Source organism: Gossypium hirsutum, chromosome A09 (genome assembly GCF_007990345.1).
Source record: "Gossypium hirsutum isolate 1008001.06 chromosome A09, Gossypium_hirsutum_v2.1, whole genome shotgun sequence".
NCBI lineage: Eukaryota > Viridiplantae > Streptophyta > Magnoliopsida > Malvales > Malvaceae > Gossypium > Gossypium hirsutum.
Window position 1 is genome coordinate 1,751,186 of NC_053432.1, and position 24,420 is coordinate 1,775,605.

General features: G+C 32.6%; 2 protein-coding genes across 7 annotated transcripts; both read right to left on the bottom strand.

Moving 5' to 3' along the window:
• Positions 1–371: 371 nt before the first annotated feature.
• Positions 372–3,565, bottom strand: LOC107888473 (pentatricopeptide repeat-containing protein At1g62930, chloroplastic). 3 transcript variants are annotated; one of them, XM_041077597.1, is made up of 3 exons: positions 1,747–3,565; positions 1,080–1,411; positions 372–694 (listed from the first exon to the last, which is right to left on the bottom strand). In XM_041077597.1, exons 1-2 carry the CDS (start codon positions 3,011–3,013, stop codon positions 1,347–1,349), a joined length of 1,332 nt encoding a protein of 443 aa, XP_040933531.1. In that variant the 5' UTR covers positions 3,014–3,565; the 3' UTR covers positions 372–694; positions 1,080–1,346. The 3 variants fall into 3 exon arrangements, with proteins under 3 accessions (XP_040933531.1, XP_016668085.1, XP_040933530.1); XM_016812596.2 differs by having other exon boundaries at positions 1,080–2,628; positions 3,431–3,561; XM_041077596.1 differs by having other exon boundaries at positions 1,080–3,564.
• Positions 3,566–12,197: 8,632 nt separating this feature from the next.
• On the bottom strand, positions 12,198–23,980 carry LOC107888472 (uncharacterized). 4 transcript variants are annotated; one of them, XM_041077599.1, is made up of 8 exons: positions 23,692–23,980; positions 21,098–21,562; positions 20,769–20,946; positions 19,195–19,483; positions 18,323–18,395; positions 17,403–17,493; positions 13,231–13,310; positions 12,198–13,125 (listed from the first exon to the last, which is right to left on the bottom strand). In XM_041077599.1, the coding sequence occupies exons 1-8, from the start codon at positions 23,764–23,766 to the stop codon at positions 12,967–12,969; spliced, it is 1,410 nt and encodes a 469-aa protein (XP_040933533.1). In that variant the 5' UTR covers positions 23,767–23,980; the 3' UTR covers positions 12,198–12,966. The 4 variants fall into 4 exon arrangements, with proteins under 4 accessions (XP_040933533.1, XP_040933532.1, XP_040933534.1 ...); XM_041077598.1 differs by having other exon boundaries at positions 19,195–19,492; positions 23,692–23,957; XM_041077600.1 differs by lacking the exon at positions 23,692–23,980 and adding an exon at positions 21,784–22,482.
• Positions 23,981–24,420: the final 440 nt, after the last annotated feature.

Consider the following 24,420-nt stretch of genomic DNA (forward strand, 5'->3'; position numbering starts at 1 on the left):
CATAATTATCAATTGATAATTATGAGGTGTAGTGCTCGTGGCATGGGATTGTCACACATTTCATGATCAATTATTTACCTTTAGAAATTAGTCATTGCAACCTTAGTTACAACCAAAAAAAAATGTTATCCATTGGTCTAACTTTTCAAAAATTAAGCTTCCAAATTCATAACATTTGTAGTTTTATGTTATTGGGGTGCAAAAGTAGTGCTTATCAGAAATTATTAATACAAGCATGGAATTGGATAATAAAATTAGAATAAATTTGAGATGAAGATTACAATTTGCAATTTATTTGCATGGAATTGGAAAGTAATTTAAAAACTAATTCAATTTTAAATAGTTTATTAGAATAAAATTTGAGCGAAAACTTGCATATGATTTTTGGGATTCGATTTTAGCTTATCTTGAAATATTTGAGTTTTATTTGTTTTTGAAATTAAAAGAAATATTATGCAAACTGAAAATTAAGACAAAAATGAATTGTAATGCTTTCTTACTGCCTTGGCCGTCGGTCTTGTGGTTGCCTTTGCTGGTCAGTTCTGCATGCACAGTTCCATCATCGTGGTTGTGGTTGTGTTTGTCTTCTTATTCTCCATCTGAGGTATTCCACAAGAAGAGAACTTGTACTAATTGCAATACCAAATCCGGTGAAGGGTGATAGGAGGACGGAGAGAATTGGGTTCACAGCCAGCTGCATGATTCAAGGAAGAATATTAGGACCATAACTCCGATTCCCTCCCTCGCTGCCAATTATCAAAGCAAAAGAAAATAGTAATACAAAGGACTTGGAAACGTATTAATAGTTGGGAACTGAACCAAATTGGTGAATTGCTAATAAGGAACATTCAGTTGAACGACCCATCTGATACGCCAGCCTTTTTTTTTTTAACCACGAACTGGGTACATTACACAACAAGGAGAAACAGAGACACATTCCTTCTTTACCATAATTTAGACCTGAATGTTGTACATGAAGGCAGGCAATAGAATCGACGCACAACATTTCCTTTTGTCGAATCAAAGATCTAGATATCACAAATATGAATCCAATTCACTTAGCTTTAAATAGGAATTACCTTATGTTATGCTGTTAGCAGCAGACAGAGGCTTGGCAGAAGAGCACAACATTGGCAACCAAACGAGCTTAATCCGGAAAGCAAAACTTGCATAGATGTAGCACCAAAAGGTTAATGCTAACTATTTTCTCAAAAACTCACTAAACATTAGAAGTAATGTTTTCTTAATACATCCCTAAGCAATACTGTGCCAAGTCATAAGCATGTTAAGGAAAGAGACTCAAAGTGGAACCAGCTGGAAGTGCCGATTGGGACCAGCCACTTGCCTCAGCACTTTGCAGTGAAGTGTTTTCTTCGAGCCTTTTGCCAGTGAACTGTTGAGGATTCACCCGCTGTATGTTAATCAGTGCAAATACAAGCTCAGCTTGGCAGGAAACAGCCATCTTAATGAATAAAGGTGGAGGCTCCGATTACAGCTGCAAAGGGGATATAGTTTCGACAATTTCCCTTCACCCCCCCCCAAAAAAAAAAAGAGTTTTTGGGTTTTAAACAGTACCGTCAACAATATCCTCACTTCAAATGTCTGAGAAGAAAATCTTCTCAAAAAGATCACGAGTGAAGAGTGAAACATGTTGTACAATATGTCAGATCAAAATTGATTTATTAGATGGTATGATGAGATCCACAAATAAGGTGGCAGTCCATAAATTTGCAGAAAAGCCCTTACCGACCATTTCTGTAAGAAGTTGTGTTGCCTCTGAGGTATAGCCGTTTCGGAAAAACCCTTGGATCATTACATTATAACAGCAGTTATTAGGCAAACAATCATTATCTTCCATGCTCCTAAACAACTGGTATGCTTCATCTAGCAATCCCTCTTTACAGAACCCATTAATCATTATAGCATATGCGTAAACATTTGGTTTTAAACCATTGATTGAGAGTTCACAAAATAAATCCTTTGCAACTTTGATATGCCCAGTTTTGCACAAGCCATCAATTAGGATACTATAAGAAACAATATTGAGTTCAACCCCACTGTTCCACATTGCTTGAAAAAATTTCAATGCCTCTTCGAGTTTACCACCTTTGCAAAAACCATCTAGCAAAATTGAACAGGTCACCAGGTCTGGAACTTGTCCAGAAGCAACCATCTTTTTCAAAAGTTCACATGCCGTAGAAACTCTCCCTAATTGACACATACCTTGCATAAGAGTGCTGTATGTGACAGTATCCGGGATTAGTCCCGTTTGAGATATTTCATGAAAGAGTTCCATTGCTTTGTCTAACCTTTTAGCTTTACAATATCCATTGATCATGATGTTGTAACTAAGTATATTAGGTGCATAACCCTTCTTGATCATCAATTGAAGCACTCTTCTAGCTTTATCCATTTTGTTTTGCAAGCAATAGCCATTTATCAATGCATTATAGGTAACAACTTTAGGTTCAATGCCTTGCTTTCTCATTGTGTCAACAATAGCTTCAGCTTCAGAAATCGTTCCTTCTTTGCAATATGCATCAACCAATATAGTATAGGTGAAAATACTAAGTGAAATATTGTTATCCACCATTTCATTCAAAAGCCTTGTTGCCTCCATATGCTGACCTGAATTACACATACCATGAATTAAGCAATTGTAAATAACAATATCCGGTCTAATGCCCTTAGCCTTCACTTTAGAAAAGAGCTCGAGAGCCTCATTTAACAACCTGTTTTTACAGAGACAGTCAATGACAGTACTATATGCTACAATATTTGGTTCGGAACCTCTTTCTTCCATCATCCTTAGAAACCTAATAGCTCTATCAGTATTTCCAGTCTTACACAATCCATTAAGTATTGTATTGTAAATAATTAAATTAGGCTGATACCCTTTTTCAACCATTTCATCAAACAAACACACGGCTTGAGAAATCTTGCTTTGCTTACAAAATCCATTAATCAAAGTAGACAAAGTTACAACATCAGGTTCAATCCCTAACTTCAACATCTTCCCCAAAAACAGAAAACCCTAAATCAATTTGATTTAACTGACAAAAGGTATTAATCAAGATGTTCAAAGAATAGACGTTATGGGAAACTCCTAATAATTCCATTCGGCTAAACATAGAAACAACAATGGCATAATGTTTCATTCTAACAATGGCCGCTAATAGTTTAGTGAACTCCAAAATTGAAGGCTTTGGGTACTTCTCAATCATCTTATTAAACAAAGTCCAAGCATCATCAACATTATTGAAGCGGTCATACTTTTTTGGGTTTCCCCTTACAGACATTGAATTCTTACTTAAAGCTTCGATGTGGGTACCAATGGTGTTAAAAGAACAAGAAAAAGAAGGGTGCAAACTGGAAAGATTCCTTCCACCAGTAACAAACGAACGAAGAAATAATGAAGAATTGAGCTTACCCATATCTAGAAAACCAGCAAAATGAAAGAAAAAGGGCTAAGCTTCAAATGAAACCACCATTAACAGTACACGAGAGACAGAGAGGAGAATGGGAGGACGACTTTTGCCGTTTCGACTGGTTAAGGAATCATTTGTTAGGGCTAGTTATTATTGAATGGATAAACTACACAATTAGTCACCATACTTTCATAAGTTTTCATTCTGAGTACCAAAAAAAGTAAAAAACTTTTATTTTAAACATTGCGATAAAAAAACATGTTCTGATTTCATCTTCTTCTCAAATATTTAATTCTTTTAATGCTTTTTCTCTACAATTAGGTTTCTCTTACAACAAATGACTTAGTAATCAAGTCCATCCAAGGCTTGAAGAAGAAATGAAAATGATTTTGGTAGAAGGAATACACATATATCTTTATCTGTTTAACTAGTTCTTAATCGTTGGTCTAATTTTTAGTTTTATGTGGATGTTCAGACTGTCAACTCTCCGTTCAAGGAATTTGATCCAATTCGATTCAATATTAATATTAAGAAATCATTGAAAAATAGTTAAATGCTATGAGTTATTTAGGGCTTTTCTATACCTTACTTTACAACATTCTATAATATGCATAAATTTCAATTTATTTATTATGTTTCTCCTCTTGAATTATGTTATCTAAGTTATTAATTATATGATTTAGACTTAATATGTATTTAGGTGAATAATTGGAGAAAAGTGATTATAAAGATCATTTTTGGTTAAGTTTTTGCGAATGAAATTTTTAACACAACATTATTTTAGTATTTTAACCATAACTTGAGTTACCCAATTCTGTTTTAAACTTATAATATACCATTTGGAAGGAAACCAAAAGATCTAGTTGAAGTATGCCGAGGCTCAAGTCACAATACAATATTCTTTAAAAACAATACCTCATTCACATATAATTGATTTTTTAACCATGTTGATATACTAGCACTCTTATTGAAATACAAAATCGATAACGGCTTAAGCATAAAATTAACATTTTTTTTTAGAATTAAACAATATAATTAGACATGTTTAAAATCCAATTTCTAATAAAGAATGATTGGAGAACATAAAACCCTCCATATCGCTCTAGAACTAAACTATAAATGCTTATCTTATATTGATAAATTTTCTATTTTACCAAAACAATTAGTCAAAATTAATACAAAATTTCATTCATTTGAATCTTGAAAACTTATCTAAACTTAGAAAGGTGATCTTCCATTCTTGTGTAATCATCTTGTATGCTTTTGAGCATATATTTACAATGTACTCTTGGTCATGTGATAGAAATGAAAAAGTATTTACATCCTTGGTTTGTGAATGACCAATAATGAAAGATTAGGCAAAATTTTTAAGTAATAAACCAAAATGAATGTTAGAGTTTAATAGAGTATTTTTTTTAGCTTGTAAAAAAAATCTTTTCCTTGTTCTCCATGACAAGAATTAAACATTGCATTATTCTTGAAAGAATTAAAAGATTTTTTTTTTTTGGATCTTAAATCCTACATTAGTTCCACTTAATGGACCTTAGGTGTTGTATATAATGTGTACAATAATATATAGATAATGCTACACATACTTCACCCAACCAAAGAGTCACCTTATTAAGGAAACTACCTTGCTTAACACATGCCTCGCCTGGGTCCAAGGATACATAACTTAATCATTATGATAATATGGTTGTCAAGTCATTAACACATCTTGCAACCCAATCACGTCAGGTTATGTAACTGACTTAATAAGGATACTATTGAATGAAAAGCCCACTAATTAGAGGGCATATAGCTTATGTAAGTCAACTTTTATATTTCTCCAAACCTTATAGTGGGAGGGATCATTTTTCGCACTCTCCTACCTCTCTCTCAACTCCTCCACTCTCTATGCTTCATTTGCCTCTACTTCATACACGGCTTTTCACTTACTAAGTGAATCATCAACATCATCTCCATCCACATTCACCCATTAATAATTGGTAACGTGAGCATAGGTAGACATGGCTCATTCCAACTTAAGTATTCTCGCTAATAGAGATGAACAAGAACAAAATCCAAAAACCTAACTATAACCTTTAGCAACTTAGGATAAACCGCAAGCTTGTGCCCAACAACTTTTCTTTTAGGAACCTCAACCCCAAGAACAACTACAACCAAGTTTTTATTATATCCCATATAATCCTTATGATCCACACTACTTGTATTATGTGAGTTACACCCAACATCCACCAATGAGATGCTAAATTTAGTACCCACCATCTCCCTCAAATTACCCCTACTCCACCCTAAGAGAGCAAACCTCTCAAAATTCTAATGTAAATTCACAATAGTTTACGTAAATGCAAGAAAAAATGAAATCTTAGAAGAGCAACTATCCATATAGCAATGTCTTTATCAACAGTAGCAAGAAGTTAATACTCGCAACATAATTATTGAATAGTTATGAGCCAACTAAAATCCACAATCTTAAGCACCCTAACAAGACGACTAACATAAAGAAACAAATTAGTTGTCTCTTCACAAGTAGAGAGGCCCAACAGTCAACCTCTCATGTCAACCACAAAAGCAAAACCCTCAAAACAGGCCAACCTCTTTAAAGATCAGATGTAGGCCTTTAGGAAAAAAAGATGTAATCTTTTTTGAAAAACTAGGTTCATTAATTTTAAATGAGACTATTCCAATGAACCTTTGGCCTTAAAAACAATATAATTGACTTGTTTCTATTACTTTACCAATCCTTGGATGCATTTTGGAGAAAAAGTTTCATTTCAAAGTATTCCGAGTGAAGTGCACATGGTTGGTAAAACATCAACCTAGGTTGAACTTTAACTTGATTTGAACCTCAATCATTTAGTTCTAACCCTAAGCTGAAACTTTTCAAGTTGCAAGTCTTAACTTATTTCTTTAAAATTTAAACCTAAATTAAAACATTTGATAAACTTTCATCAAATTATTTTCCTCCAACCTTTTCTCACTACAAACACTTGTACTCTAACTTCAATTGAAGGAAACTTTGGCTCTCATGATTCAAATGATTTTTGTGTCTATGATCTTCCGAAAGTGCTGAAACATTTTTCCGCTATGAAGAAAATTTTTAGACTAACCATAAGTAGAATCTATCGTAAACCTTTAGTCCTATTTAAGAATAGTTTATAAGCTGTCTTTGCACCCAATTGATGCTTCAACACTTAAAGAAGTCTATTCTCACGAAAGAAATTTGAATTAGAAGAGTTTAGGTTACCTTTAGTTGAAGGTAGAGTTTGGTCAAAATCTTTAACCCGAAAATGAATTGAAGCTTGAATATGATTGAGGAAAACATTTTGACAATCATTTAAAAAATAATTCATTTAGGATTTTGAGGTTCGTCTATAAGGGTTAGGGGAATGATTTAGGGTATTTTTACAAATCAAGCAAGTTTTTTTGGTACTTTGAAAGAGTTGCGTAGTTCAAGAAGAATCATCCAATGGTCTGCAACTTACTTACCACATGAAATACGAGATTTAAGGTCTAGAGAGATTTATTAGGATATCTCGATGATACATGCAATATTTTTTATGGGTTTGATTGGTATAGGGAAATGAATTAGAGTTTTTTTACAATATGAGCAATATTGTCTATGCTTTTATTTGTTACAAGGATCAACAAAAGCTACTCGATTTAAGGTAAGTAAATATATTGGTGGCATGAACTATCTTAATGCAAAAAAAAAAATGTGTCAATGCTTTTTGTTAGTTGCCAAGACCAAGAAACGTATGGAAGTACACATGGAGGATTTATTTAAGCAGGGGACTAAAAAAAACTATTCCGTAGAAATGCAAGTGAAACTTTTCTTTCAAAAAAATAAAAATAAAAATAATCAACTGTGATGAATTTTTTTAAGGTAAACTTTGTTGAATTTAGGGTTTAGGGTTTAGAGGAAATGAGTTACATTATTATATAATCAGTTGCTTTTAACATACAAAGTGATGTAAAATATAGAGTAAACTATTAAAATAGTCACTTTTGTTTGTCTCAGGTTACATTTTAGTCACTTATGTTTGAAATGTTACGTTGTCGTTTTGTTACGAAATGGTACTCTTCCGTTAAGATTTGTTACCTCCCAAACAGTAGTTCGATACGACAATTAAAATGAGCTTTAAATGCCAATGTGGATGCCTAACCAAGTAAATTAATTGATTTTTAATTAAATAAATTTAATTAGTTGAATTTTCTAAATTAATTAAAGGAAAATATTAATTTGGTTTCCCGAAATTGTCAAAATTAATGCATTAGATTAATCCTTGAACTGGAAAAAAAAGGACCCTTGGTATCCTTTTTCATTTAGTTTTTGTTTCCATTTTGACTAAAAAAACTATTCATTTTTATAATCACCTTTGTTGAATCGAAACAATAGAAATCAAATTGAGTGCTACATTAATCGATTGGAAATTTTGCAAAATAGAGGAACAAATGATTGATTCAATGGAGGGTTTAAGAGTAAATTACAGTAAGTAGTGGGTTTTTTGTTCATTACTTGAGTTTTGAGTTCAGATTTACGGTTTTTTTTCCAAAAAAGATAGTCCCTCTTTTCATGTTTTTCTGTATATGTACAGATAAAAAAGACATGCTTCATCTTTGTTTATTTGTATATTATGGGCAACCACAATATCAAGTAAGTATAGAGGTTGTTACGTCCTCCTCCTCTTCTTCTACTTCTTCTTCTTTGTCGTTTTTCTCTTTTCTTCTTCTCTTATGGTAACAAAAAAAACTCAACTATTGCTTATTTTTAAACAAAAAGAAATTGTGTTTTAGAGTAAAATTTTGTATTATAAACAGCTCGTTTTCAGTGAAATTGAAACAGTAGTTTCAGGACCACAAATCTAAAGTTATAAAATTATTTTATTATTATTTTATGGTCTACAGCATGATAGAAATTCCATATAAAAAATTTCGTTTAGAAATTTTACCGTTTACATGTTCAATTTGATAAAAATGACTAAATCGCGTAAAGTGTAAAAGTTGTGTTATAATAGCAAAAGGTAATAAATAGCTATAGGACTTTAAAGTGGAGGTCCTTATATGGTAATTAGACCATTAATATGTTAGTGGATGATAATGGCTTTACAATTTTGAAATTATTAAAGTTTATTAAGGTTAATTTTGGAAATTAGAAATTAAGGTTATAATTAATTAATAAAACAAACAATTCACATCTATTATCATCTTCCACCGTTTATGAAGTAAAAAACCTAGCCATGGAAGCTTGAAATTTTGGTAACTTGATTTTTTCTCAATTAGGTATGTGTTTGTCTTGTTTTTGATAATTTCTATGTTTTTGGGACCGTTGTAACTTAATCTAGCTAACCTGAGGACTAATTTGTGAAACTATTAAAGTATTTGAGTTTTACCATTGATGAACATGTTAGAATTTTGAAGTTTAATGGTAGAAAATGAATGGTTGTTGTTAGATAAACAACTTTTGTAAAGGAATTTTTTTATGAAATTATCAATTAGGGTTTAAATTGAAAAAGGTGATAAATTGTGCGGTATAATTGTGAATTTTTGAAAAATATGGGCTGTTATAAGCATGTATATAGTTCAAATATGATGGATTGTAAAAAAATTGTGCAAATTTCCATTTTTATGAGATAGGGACTAAATTGTAAAGAATTAAAAGTATAGGGGTAAAATGGTAATTTTTCAAAATTTGTATTGGACTAATTTGAATGTGAATTATATTGAATTGAGTTAAATTCATTTGTATAGATCTGGTTAGACCTCGTACGGAGTTAGATCGAGGCAAAGAGAAAATCTCAGATTAGTTGCCTCCGTATCTATGTACACCCGTCAAGGTAAGTTTGTGTAATTAAATTTTGTAATTATATGCTTTGATTGAATTAGATGTATGTTATTTGCATTATCATCATATATGAATACCGATCACACATCCGACAACATACGACGATTATCGAGTCCTGTTTGAACCTTAGGAATTCATAAGATACAAATGATATGTCATTAGGGTTATCGATTTAAGCTTTTATGAGCTTACCGATACTCAGATCGTATGAGCTTACCGTTATTCAGCTCGGAGGAGATTACTGTTTACAACTCGTATGAGCATACATGTACAGAAATTGACAGATTACAGTTCAGTACACCTCGTGTGTACTACCTGCATATCCAACAATATTCTAAGTGGTTCAATGGGCATTGTTCTATTACGAGATTACATGAGGTCAATACGAACTACCACAGGTATTTACATGAGATATATGAAAATGATTTGTACATGATATGTAGATACATGATGTAGAAATTATATGTACATGGAAGTTTGATTATTATTGAGCTCATATATGTTCCTTGATATTTATATGAATTTATGACTAATATGGTTGATGAGGATATGTGTTTAGACTTTTGGCCAAATTGAGTTTGGATATGCTTTGTGTGCTTACCTTAAATGTGACTAAATAGTAAGTTAAATTTTATGTTATACGAACTTACTAAACTTAAATGCTTAATCTGTGTTATTTTCTGTGTTTTATAGTGATTCGAAAACTAGTTCGGGTTAGAAGCTTGTTGAAGCTATCATACTATCCATCGGCTCTTTTGGTACTTTCAATTATTTAATTTCGATTATAATGGCATGTATAGGTTAATTTGGCCAATGTTGGCATATAAGTGTTTTAGCAACTTATATGGCTTGTGTTTGGTATATTTTAATGTGTACTTATATGTGGCCTTATCATATTTGATGTGTGTTTGATATGGTAGAATGATGAAAAGTATAATGTGGTTTGAATATGCATATAAGATATGTTATATACCTTGGTGTGATTTAGTGCTTTGTTATGGAAAACTTATAGGTATATTGATGTTAGTTAGAATGGTATATTTGGTACCATTTGGAAATATTGGTATGTTTTGGTAAGTTTGATAAATGACCTACATGATAGGTTTTGGTACAATTATGCATATAAGTATTTTGTCATTTAGGTAAGTTTGAATACTTGGTTGACATTTTTTTTGTCATTTGAGGTACCTAAGGGGATATTGGTTGTATGTGGTGATATTACATGTTATAAACTTGGTTTTTGGCTAGTTTTGGATGCCTATTTATGACTTGGTTATATGCAAATTGTTGTGTTTAGGTTGGTACCAATTTGGGTGAGAAATGTGGTTTTGAAAATGGTTTATTTTCGTCCACATAGGCAGATATACGGGTGTGTGTCTTAGCCGTTTATGACATACGGCCAAATGACATGGTCGTGTGTCCCCAATATCTTTTAAGAGCACAAGTTAGTATGCTCACACGGCCTAGCACACGGGCGTGTGGCTTGGCCATGTGGCACAAGTCAGTGAGTTACACGAGCTGGGACACGGCCGTGTGTCATTATGTCAAATGCCTACACGGTCCAAGACACGGGCGTGTCTCTTGGCCATGTGAGCCACATAGCCGTGTGACCCTTACAATTTTAAAAATTTTATAAGTTTCTAAAAAATTCTCTGAATTTTTTATTTAGTCTCGATTTGCTTCTAATACATATTTTGGGCCTCGAAGGCTAGTATAAAGGACAATATGTATAAATTTGATTGGTTTTTGACATGAAAATTATATGTTATGTAATGTTTTGAAAATTTTTGTCTATCTGATCTGTAAGTCCAATAATGCTCCGTAACCCTATTTCGACAATGGATGCGAGTTAGGGGTATTACATGTATTCTGTTTTCATAAAAAAATTATTTTTTCCCATTTCAACTGAATATCTATATTGACATTTAAAACTCATTTTAACTATCACGTCAGACTACCATTTGGGAGGTAACAAAACTTAATCTTAACACCAGAGTAACCATTTTATAATGATAACTTAAGTGACTAAAACATAACATTTCAAATATAAGTGACTAAAATACAACCTAAGACAAATAAAGTGACTATTTTAATAGTTTATCCCAAAATATACCATTTCAAATATTTTTTTTTTGAACTTATTCAATACTTTTTAATTTTGTTAGTAATTTTTTCAAAGTTTGATATAGAGTGTTTAATAAAATTATCAAACATGATCAAAATTAAATAAGGTATGTAAATGAAAAAAGATAAAAATAAATGAAGAGAAATCTTGAACTGATGGGTGTCAAAGTCTAACCACTGCACTTACGTTCCAGTGTTCCAAAAATCGAGGAATATAAAATTCATGGGTAATTAACACCTAATAATCTTTGATACCCATAAATATAGAGATAAATATTTTAAGAAATAATCTCAAACCTACTTATATTGAAAATTAACTTTTAAAAGGAATAAAAAAAACACTCAAACCCTTTCCTTCGAAATTCAATTTTAATATAAATCAAAAGAAATTATTTAAATATAAAAAATAAATAAATATACTTAAAAAAATAAAGGAAATATATTTAATGCACTATCAGTAAATAACATGACACCTTATCATTAAATAAAATATAAAATAGTGAAAGATTTATAAATAAATACTAATAATTTTATTTCAATATAATTAATTATAAATAAATATTAAAACTCCGAAACCTGATATCTGAAATAGTTAAAGACACTTATTTTCTTTTCTTGTTTTGTAAATATTTTTAACCTCAACAAATCAACAAGCATCTCGAAACCAGAAGTGGATTAGAAAGCAATTAATATTCTATTTCTATAAAAATAAAAGAAATTAATCCTAAGCAATTTCAATGATTTTTTTTTTTTGGCTAGTAATTATGAAGATAGATATCAAAAGTTTAGAGGGAGAGTTGAAAATAAAACAATCATTTGACTACATAAATAAAGTGAATTTCTCTAAAACTATATTGTTGGATCATACAACAATATACATGTCAAAACAAAGTGCTGTATTAAGGAAAACTAAAACAAGTTTCAAGACCAAAGAGGATAAAAGTGTCATAGAGTCATCCGTGCTAAGAGTCAAATTACATTTTGTCTTCTTTACTCTAAAAAGTGCAAATTAGTCTATCTACATTAGATCAAATAACAAACTAATCTTTTTTATTAAAAAATTCATATATTTCTACTGTTAAAATTGACATTGCTAACAAAATAACTAGATAGTTACATATAACATGCTATATATTCTTCATTCTGAAATATATGGACCAACTTTTACTGGTAGAAATAGGAAAATTTTTTAACAGAATGACCAATTTGCTCTTTAATATATTGTACATAAATTAATTTTTCCATTTTTTGAGTAGAATGGGCAAAATGCAATCTAAATCTTAGAACAAGGGCCTAATGGTACTTTTACCGACCAAAGAGCTGCTTCTCATGTCTTCACATCTGATCAACTTTCAAGCTCAAGCACCTAAACTCAAAGTGCACTTCAAAGTTTTTTGCCTAAATGTCAAGTAGCATATGCAAACTGAAAATTAAGACAAAAATGAATTGTAATGGTTTCTTACTGCCACTGAATGTAATATCACGACTATCAATATACTGGCGGCAGTCTTCTGGTTGCCGCCTTTGCTGGTCAGTTCTGCATGTAGGGTGGGACGCCTTAGCTGGTCATTGCTGCAAGGTTCCGTTAATTTGCTGTTGTCGTGGTTGTGTTTGTCTTCTTATTCTCCATCTGAGGTATTCCACAAGAACTGAATTTGTACTAATTGCAATACCAAATCCAGTGAAGGACGATAGGAGGACCGAGAGAATTGGGCTCACAGCAAGCTGCATAATTCAAGGAAGAATATTAGGAGTATAACTCCGATTGCTGATTGAGACTAAAAGAAAAAAACAACAGGCAATTGCTGAAGAACTTGGTTTTAAACTTACTACTGTATAAAAGATATGAGCAAACAGAATAACCATTGCAAACTGGAAGGAAGCATATGCCCATATGTAACTCCTGCTCACTGTCATCATCAGATGCTAAATCTTTTAGAAAAAGAACTCATGAAATGATATCACGATGCCATGATTTGAGAAATTACCCCAAAACAATATAACCCCCCCCAAAAAAAAAAAGGTGAAAAGGCCTCTTCAGTCCTTAATTTTGAAATTGAGCAAATTGGTCCTAAAGGTGTAAATGGACAGAATGTTCGATGAACTATTCGTATAACGTTCGTTTATATTCGTTTATTAAGCTAAATAAACGAGCATGAACAAAAATTTTATATTCGTTTAATAAACGAATGAACACGAACAGAGGTGTGTTTGGTTCGTTTATGTTCACAAACAAGCTCATTTATTGGCTCATTTATTTGTTAATATATTTTCTTATAAAAATTTCATTAGTATATATTCATAAAATTATCTTAAAACTCGTTTATTGTTCCATTAGTATATATTAATAAAATTATATTGGTTTGTATTTTTTTCATTTATAATATAATTATTAATATTTATATTTAACTATTTTATACCTAAACAATATATGTGTGTATGTATTTATTGTTTGTTTAGTATTTATTAACATTATTCGTAAACATGTTCAATTAAGTTAAATGAACATGTTCGTGAACATTAAACAAACGAATATGAACACACATAATTTTAAGTAAATGAAATGAACAAAAATTTAAAATTCTTAACGAACGGAAATTGAACACAAACAAGCTTAAAAAAAACAAACGAACATGAATAGAGGTTTGTTCGTTTAAGCTTGGTTTATTTATATCCCTTATTGGTCCCTCTCAAAAAAATTGGAGCAATTTAATCCTTGTCAAATTCAAAAGTGAGCAACTAAGAACAATTAAGCATGGGGTTAATCTCTTTTGTTAATTGTACATAATTTTGACTGGTATAGTAACAAATTTAACCTTCAATGTTTACATATTCCGTCATTTTGACCTTAATTCTAATAAATTCAACAAATTCAGTCTCAACATTTACATAAATTTTCCAGGATAAATTTGTTAAATTAGGATCAAATTGACAAAATGTGTAAACTTTGAGAGAGAAATTTATTATTATACCAATCAAAATCATTAATATCACGATTAATTATCCTTAGTTGCTCACTTTCAAAATTGAATGGATTAAATTGCTTTGATTTTTTTGAGAAGGACCAATTTACTCAGTTTAGAAATTGAGAGAGACTAGAGAAGTCTTTTTACCAGTAATGTTCAAACAGTAGGTATTCTAGGTGTTTCATTAGACCAGCGTAGTCAAGGGTGTAAGATACACTCTAGGCATTAGAACCCTTATATTGCCTCAAGCGCAAGGTGCAAAAAAAGCACTAGTCTGAGTGAAGTAAAGCGCAATCTGAGGTAAAATTTTCTTTTTATTTGTGCATAAAGCTTAAGACATAATAAACTCTAAAGTGTGCTCTAGTTTAGAAGTCAATATGCATGATTTCCTTAGGATCCATCAAAGTATAGACTTGATACCATCGCTTTCTTACCAGAGAAGGTAAAAGAAATTGAAGAGAACTTGAACTCCAATTAGGTAGGCTTTTATTATGCCTATCGCCTTAAAAAGAAAGTGTGCCTAGGCACTAGGCGTGTGTTTGATCAAACGGGTCTCATCAGGAAGGGTCTGAGGCGCTTTTGTTGCCTAGTGCACTGCTTAGACAGATTGAATCTCATTGTTACATTAGAAATTTATAACAAGACTGAATCTCTTACATGTTCCATCATGTATATCCTGGTTCTTATGGTTCTGTTGATAAGGACAAACAATTCTACCAAAAGAAGGCATTGAAAAAAATGGTGGAAACTACAGGAAGCTCAAGGGAAACAAGACTTGGAACAAAGATCAAGTTTAATGAGACCATTGTCTACATAAAAACTAATTCCACTGACTAGTTCTATGTTTTTGTTTTGTTTCTGTAATAGACATATTCAAAATTGAAACACAACATATAAGCTTTGTGTTTACTCTTTTTTTTTTTTTGTATTGGTAATGTAGATATTTCAAAATTGTGACAAGAGAATGCTAGTCCATTAGCTAGCAGAATTATCACAAATTCATGTAAAATTCCAGACTTCATAAAATAAAAATAACGAATAAACCTCAGCGAAGGAGAAAATATTAAGGATTCCTTTGTGGGCAAGACTGAAATCAAAAGCACCAAAGATGGAATGAAGATAAATAGGTTTTAGTAATATTCCTAATTAGAATAATTTATTTAGGAATCATTTTATTGAAATTAAAAAGTATATAATTTTAGTTTCATTAATTGTATATATAATTTTAGTTTCATTAATTGTAGTTTCTTATTCCACAAGTTAATTTTAGTTTCTTAGCCTACAAGAATAAAACCCTATGTAACCTCTATTTAAGGGTACAATTTTTAGTAATAAAATGAGACGGTAATTATACTAACTTTCAAAGGTTTATGATTCTCTCTTTCTAACAAGTATTAAGGTTAGGAGCTCCCTTTGACGAGCTCCATATATCATTCATCGTAGGTTATTTTCGTATTAGAAATAGCAACAAGGGGAAGGCTCTCTCAATCGAAGAAACTTTCCCATGAATCATCTGATGACTCAGATCCATAACCTGTCACTGTAACAACTTGGTATTAGACACCACAGGTGATTCCAGCGGCAAAGAAGACCTGAGTGTTTTGTTTGAGGCAAGATTGGTAGAAGCTGAGTCATGAATGACAACATGCATCTCAGAAACCAAGTCCAAACTGAGTAATTTGTTGCAACAATTGTCACTACAACTAAAATAACTTCTTATTGGTTCCAACCAAAACCAAGGAAGGGAGTGATGGGGTTATTGATAGTGGTAACTAGTATGGAAGTCATCTTTACAGATTGGATAACTGATCAAAAACCAATGGTAGGCCTGGCATGGTGCTGTGGTACTCAAAGCTGGATTTCCCAACCTTTGATGGGTTAGAGGACCCCATTGATTTGGTTACGTGTGAGAAAACTTTGAGATTTGACCCACCCTTTTAGGTCAACTGGTTAACTTGAAAAGGATTGGAACAGTTGAGGAGTATCAATTTCAATCTCAAGGGATGTTAGCATGTGCTAGTACAGAGCGAGTGGACCAATAGGTCCACTTGTTTACTATAGGATTAATGGACTAAATTAGGCCTCATGGTGAAAATGCAAAATCCCCCAAAACTTGTTCAGGCAATGAATTCGGCATGAGCCTTTGAGAAGAAGTCACAACTAGCAAGAGTTGGCAACACACAGGCTTGAATACTAAAGACACCAACACTGCAACGACAATTCCCCTTTTTGTTGTGAAAAACAAATTTGGGAATGGTAGGGTGACAACAATAGGGTTAAGTCTAAGTAGTGTGATCCCTGATTTTGTTAACTTGAGCAGGGATGGCATAACGAAGAGATAGGGGTCTTTGCTACAATTGTGATGAACTATACCCATTTGGGCATCAATGTAAAAAATTATTTTGGTTAGAGATAAAGGATCCTGACAATGTTGTGCAGAACCAAGATGAAAGTAGGGGAACTGAATATCCTTGCATGCGATAACGGGCAAAAATTATGCACAAACTATGCAATCCTGAGCTTGTGAACAATCGCTTTTTCCAAGAAGGGAGTAATGTTATGGATGTCTTTGTGGGCAAGACAAGAAGTCAAAAGCACCAAAGATGATATGAAGATAAATAACTTTTAGTAATATTCCTAGGAAGTATTTCATTGCAAATAAAAGCACTTAATTTTAGTTTCTTTAATTATAGTTTCTTATTCTACAAGTTAGTTTTAGTTTCTTAGTCTACAAGAATAAAACCTTATAAAACCTCTATTTAAGTAGACAATTCTTAGTAATAAAATAAGACACTAATTATTCTAATTTATTGTGGTTTATGACTCTCTCTCTTTCTAAAAATTCTTAAGGATAGGAGCGCCAAATTTCCATGTGTTATTCATCATAGGTTATTCTCCTGGTAGAAATCGCAACAAAAGGAAGGCTCTCTCAATCGAAGCCAACTTTCTCATGAATCATCCAGTGACTCAATCCATTACCTGTGACCTTAACAGTAAATTTCATACATTTTCTCAATCAAGAAATGATATACTTACCCATTGTGGAGGCAATCATGGAGGAAAGAAGACCTAAAGCACAGGAGAACGGTAATGAGATGGCTAGAGCACGAGGACCCAAATCAGACACCTGCATATGTTGAAAAATTTTAAAACCACGAATCAACTTGTACTATAAAAGAAAATTGTTGAAAATTAATATGTTAAAATGGAAGAAAATGCCCAAATGTGCAGATATAAAAGCTTAAAAATGAAGCATACATTTTGAGACTTCTTACAGTGCCTTTGACATCAAAATTTTTATAACTTCTAGGGAATAGTTTCAAATGAAAAGAAAGACTTGGTGCAGCAAAAGAAACATCATTACGCAGCCAGTAATATTTTATTTGATGGAAAGTCCTTAGACATTTCAGAGTTCTGTTAGGACAAGAGCAACTATGGACTTAGTAGTCTGCTACTTAGATTAATGTTTGGTAGCAAAGAACCAAACTGTATTGCTGAAAAGCAAATGAGACAGAAGAAAAAATTCTAGGTAGAGACTTTGGGCACATCATGATTAAGAAAGTTCTAGCACCTTAAGCAGATTTTTACACAGTTATTTAAATATTATCAGTCAAAGGATCAAAGAAAGAAATAATGATATTCTCATGCAGGTTATAGCAAGGCCTTTTCTCACAGGATTTTGGGTTCATATGCATATAGAAATGCTACCAATACAAGCAGTGAGAAAGAAATGACTTAGTTGGCAGTGCAGGCAATCAGAAGTATTCAGCTGCTTTGGTTCTTTTGAAAGTGAGGAAAGATTGTATTAGCTATGACACATGTTCTATAATACAACTAGATGTCATCACAAAACAGTGATAAACATACCATCTAATGGCTGCTATCGAAAGATAAAAGAAACTATGGACAACAGGGTAATTAGTACAGCACAGCATATATAAGTGAACAATGCTTACCAGAAGTTGTTCAAGGAAACAGAAGTAAGCCAGTATGCTGACCATGACGAGAACTGGTATATCCTGCCAGACCCTATTGATCAAACAAGCGGAACACTGCTGTTATTAACTCCGAAATCAATTTAAGTATGCAAAAATAGAAACATGGATATTACAGATATAGACTACTCATAATGACCCAAAACTTATCTTCTTTAGTCTGAATGGTTACACAACTAAATGAAAGATGTGGCATACACATTGTAATTACAACAAGGGGAAATCAGCCAATCTAAAATGGATACGGTTAAATGGCCGTATCATGTCATTTTGCAATATTTAGTACCAGATTTTGGGTCATCGAAAAATGAAACACCCAATCTGATACTTCGAAGTTTGGCTCTCATTATTTATGGCCTTTAATTTCCCTTTAACATGGCCATCCATAAAAGTCACATGCATTTTAACATTTTAAATAAGTATAATAAAGATTAATAATTTTTTTTTAAATTACCTTAAAGGCTCACCCTAATTTTGCCTTCTTCTGGACCCCTAACTCCAATCTATCATTAAACAGAAAAGGTAAAAAACTACTCCAAAACTACCTAGATAGGCTTATTATCTTTCTCCTCTTTCGCCATTGTAGATGGTGTGACAAATTCTACTAAAGATAACAAACCAATCAATGAAGTACATAAAGTTACTAGGTAAAAGTCCCGACTAAACTAAATACAAAATTACCAAAATATATTTGCTGTCTAAACAAAATATAAATGGGGAAGGAAATTATCAAGGTCACAATCAGAATAACAGTCAGAGGATTTCTATTTGAAACCTACAACAAGCACTCATGAAACAAAAAGCTATCTAAAACTTTGGAAAGGCAAACTTGCCTGTAACCAGAAACTTGAGCCTGCTGTGGCACAGTCGGAGGTCGTCTGATAACAATCCTTGGATCATTCACTTTCAATAAAGTTACAGGGAGATTCTGAACATCTTGCTTGCAGACATCACATGTCTTGTTTCCTTTGATGCTAAACCACTTCACTGCACAGTCTTTGTGAGCAAGTGCAAGCTCTCCTTTACAGCTACACTCCATCTTCAGAGTCTCACCTCCTTCACCTAGCTCAACCAAGCAAATCCTGCATACTGCTTCTTCTTCAGGAATGTCTTCACCTGCATCTTCACTAGCTGAGAACATGTCAAAAAGTTTGTAAATTATATCTATATCTAGGACAACAATTGTATGGTAAAAGTGATAATGAGATAGAATAACATATTAGTAGACGGGGCCTAACATGGCCTACCTCACATTGACTTATTGAAGTATGAAAACTTTAAGTAGTAATGGTTAAAGATGCAATCTTACTAAGGCACCTCAAACATTTGTAATCAGAACTGGTCAGATAATAAAGCACCTCAAACATGACCACAACAAGATCATATTAAAGGCTAGTTCTTCATTGCTTTTGAAATGTGCTATGAAGAACTTTTGAAAAGTTTGGTTTAAGTTTTGGTATTGCTGTCAAAAAGTGCTTTTGAGAAATAAAATGTTCATTTTAGACGTGTTATTGTAAAGTAAAAAAAATATGCATTTAAATGATGTTAAAGTTCATTAATATTATGATAATTCAATAAAAAAAAATAAGAAAATAATATTATTAATATTTTGATATATGGAATATAAATTTTAAATATTTTTTAAGCAAATAATATGAATTGTTTGTAAAATTTAATTTGAATATATAAATTATATTTTAAATATTAAAAAATAATTATTACAAATTCAAATATATAATGCTATTTATTTGAAATGTGAAATAAATTTCAATAGGAAATAATTTTATACCCAATACAAATATTACATAATACACATTGGACTATATAAACGAGGGATAAAAATGTCATTTGACTCCAAAAGTGTTTTTTTCTAGCTTTTGCGTTTGGGTTCAAATGCACTCTTGACTTCGAAAGCACCTTGTTCTTTATTGCTTACGGTGCAAAAAGTGCTTTTGGCTCTAAAACTACTTCTGTAATGCAATGAAGAACCCACCCTAAGCTCTCAAAGTCAAAGACCAGAATGGTATAAGGCTCCAAATAAATAGTTGAATCTATCCTTAAATGTTTTACAACCATATGGCATACAGAACCTCATTTCATAAGTTTCGTGAATGAAGCAACCAAAGCACCTCTAGAATTTCCTTGGGTAAAACCAGACAAGAATTAGCATACAGATCCTCCATCCACACGAATGAAGTTCATTCCAAAACATTAAATTTGACAAAAAAGGAGAAAACATCCAACTGTAACTAAAACAGTTTGCATACAAGAGGAGAGAAGACAAAGAAAAACATAAGATTGAATATTTTGTAAAGAGTTAAATATCTGAACCAAATAAATCATCTAAATTTAGTAAACAAGTTGGTGTTATTGATTAAAATTTGAAGATAAGAAAGTTAGCACCTACTAATTTCTGTTGATGGGGCATCATCTGGCAAGGAACCCTCAAGTGCTGCAGGACGAGGAGTTGCTGAAATTACACGGACCAAACCTCTTCCAGAATCTGCTCGTCTTACACTTATACGTTTAACATTAACTGGTACTGACAAAGAGCGTGTCATACTATGTGGCTGAACTACTGAGTTCTGTAGGCAAAAAGCATCCTTTTTAAATAGCATAAAGAAATATTTAGGGGCATAGATATTTGTTCAGTGAATTCCTAGTTGCACCCTAAAATGACCATAAAGTATCAATAAGCACCAGAACTAAGTTACGAATGAGACAAAAAGCACTTACAGTAACATGAGACTGAGCATCTATATGTCTTTCCGGTATAGGCTTCGGACCTGAATACGCAATTGGTGTAACCGGTAAAGAATGTGCTACCTTTGTTGAAGGGAACAAAACTTTGTTGAGAGAAAATGACCTTGAAGTAGAAGGCTTCTCCATAGAACTATCAGAAGGAGGTGTCTCTGGAACTAAAAGAACCATCTTCTCACCTTTTTGGCACAAATTATTTACCCTAAAACTCCTTTGTGGAAGAAGATTTCTAACAGAGGATCTGATTTTAGCTGAATGGGGTCTAGGAGGCAGCCCTGCTTTAGTCGAACTAGGACTTGGGTCAGAAGGAATATCTACAGTTGTAAAATCATAGAAAGAACTTTCCAAAGACCTCAAAGGTATTTGCAAAGAGGAGAGATTTGGTCGTCTAGACTGATGAACCAAAGAGACTTCTATACTTTTCTCCATTTCAATACATACCTACAATCCATCACAACCTTTCATAAATATCAAAATTGTATCAAGCAACAATGAGTTGGAAAGAAAATAAGTGAAAACAAAAACTACAGACACCATTTCAACAGCAATGTATATGTTACATGACACTACACAAATCACAATGAAAGCTTTAGAAAGAAGCTTAACATATAGCTATGACCAGGGATTAAGATTGCAGTCCTGGATGCATTTTTGGTTGTCACCTTTATCACAGTTGCTGACATAACGAATACTATCGCAAGCAATCGGTGAATATTGATACGGAGAGACCCGAAACTTCAAAATGGCAGCCCCTAACATCAGGGATTTAAATAACGGTCGCGGTCGCGTTTTCGGTCGCGTTACGTTTATCGCGGTTGCGGACATAACGGATGCTATTGCGGTCATCGCAGGTGTCGCGGTCGTGAATTTTTTTAAAATTCGCACAATTTATTGTAAAACATTCCAAGCCTTTTCCACAACTTCACTACTCTCCTTACTCTCTTCAGTAACCAAGGGCTTAACTTGACCACTTAGTTCTCCAATTTTACCGACTATTGCATGGCTTCCACGTTGTTCTTTACACTTGTGCACGTGTAAATCAAACAAACTCCTCTTTGTTCTTCACTTAAATTTTTTTATCAACAAATTCAACGTTTCATTACTTGAAAACACAGAGGAAATACACCCCCAAACTACTTTCTTTCAAAAATATTTCAGGAGAAAGAAAGTGAGTGCAAGTGTGCAACAGTTGTTCTGGTTTCAACAGCAACATGGATATTGCTTCAGCCTACAAGTATATCAGTTCAACTTCATCACTGTCGCTTCATGGCTCATCATGTTCATCCTTGCTTCACTTTTCCTTTGGGGAAATGTTCTCAGGCTTCTCGGATGTTCAAAGTCTCTCATTTGTTTTTCAGGTGGTCATACAATCGGCATATCCCATTGCCCAGCTGTTTCGCGCCGGTTGTACAATTCCACTGGCCCCCGCAGAATCGACCCAACCATGGACAGCAAGCACGCTGAAAACCTCAAGATCTTAGCTACTACTCACTCTTGCTCAAAAGAAGGGGTGGGCTGTGAACCTAAGCTAATTCTTTTCTCTATTGTACCTGAACGGAATCCCCAACCTTCATCTCATCCTTCAATCTGATGCTGCTTTAACCACTGTAACGGAAAATAACGGGAATAGCGGCCCGTTATTCCCGCAATTGGCCGTTACCCGTTAAATTGCGGCCGCGATCCACCGCTATTGGTGTGACTCCGCTTCATACCGCTATTTTTAGCAATAGCGGTTTCGGACGGCGCCACTACCGCTATATAACGGCCGCTATTCCGATATCGGTCCGCTATTTAAATCCCTGCCTAACATCTAGTTCCAGCAAACATTTAAATCTATGGCTAGTTATTGATAGAACAATTGGTAAATAAAGTGCAAAAATAAACCTAGATCACATTCATTGTATTTGGAAATCATAAAGTACAATTTTTACAATCAATATGAGGGTTGGGCACTTTTCCCGTTAATTTATTATTCGAAAACGATAAACAGTGCTTCCGGCGACATGAAGAAATTCAGAGTTGGTCATATCAACAAAGCAGTGGAAAGGTTTCCAAGCACAACTTTACTCAAATTTTGGGAAATTCTAATAGATTGGGTTTTGTAGGTATTCCAAGCACAAGGAAATAGAAATTCTAATAGAGCTTCATACAACAAATCATCCTCCAACTACTCATTTAAAACCAAAATCCCATAAATTTGTTATTTACTACTCACAACACCAATTATAAATAAACGGAAAGTGGGACAAAATATCAGTAATATTCAAATAAGCTCCTCCGCATCAAGCCTAATCTAAGAATGGCGCACATGAACAAAAATTAAATAGATCAAAATTTTGTTTTTTTGGTTCATCTCATCTATTTTATAATATTATGAAATAAAAAATCAATTGAACAAGGAAACAAAACAAGTTGTAAGCTAAATCCAGTAAAATTTCACCAAAACTAGATCAAACGAAGCTTGATTCCAGTCAATTACAAATATTAAAAAAAATGGCTGGTAACCGGATTGGTGAAAAAAATCACCAGTTAGCAATCTATAATAACAACAATAGTAATAAGTAAAATACCTGAGCATGATTTGAAGGATCTGATGAAGAAGAAGATGCTTCCCTGCGTTGATGTTCAGCAACTGAATTCTCCATCACCTCCTCCCCCTCCTTCAATCCAATGGAAAATAGAAAAATAAAAAGCAAAAAATTGCTTCTGTTAGAATTAAATTTTCAAAAGAGAGAGAGAGAGAGAGAGAGAGAGAAAAAAGTAGAGTGCTTCAGTTAGAAATCAAATTTCTTCCCAGTTTCCTTCTTCTTCACTCCTAAATAGACCGGTCATACTTCCTACAGTTAAAAATAAATATAATAAAATATAATGATTAAATTTATTAGCCATCTTAGTCCAAATTGGTCAGTTCATTTTCAAAAGCCACTTAACCTTCTTTAATAAATAATTCCAAAAGCACATCAGTTTGACGTTACCTTGTCAAGCCAATTCATTGTTTTGTTTTTTCTGTATTAAAATACGAAAAATATAAATATATAATAATATTTTTAATTTAATTAGAATTTTTATAAATTAAATTTAAATAATTAAAAATATAATATGGATGAGAATAGTTTATTTGCTATATATACTCAACTTATTTTCATTCTTTTGCATTCAAATCATATTCTCTCAATCTCTTAATCCTATTAATCTATTCTCTCAACTATCTTATTCTCAATTGTTCATTCAATTTCTCTCAAATTATTGTTGTCTTAATTTTATATTTCATAATTTCTTTAATTTTTATAATTTTAAAA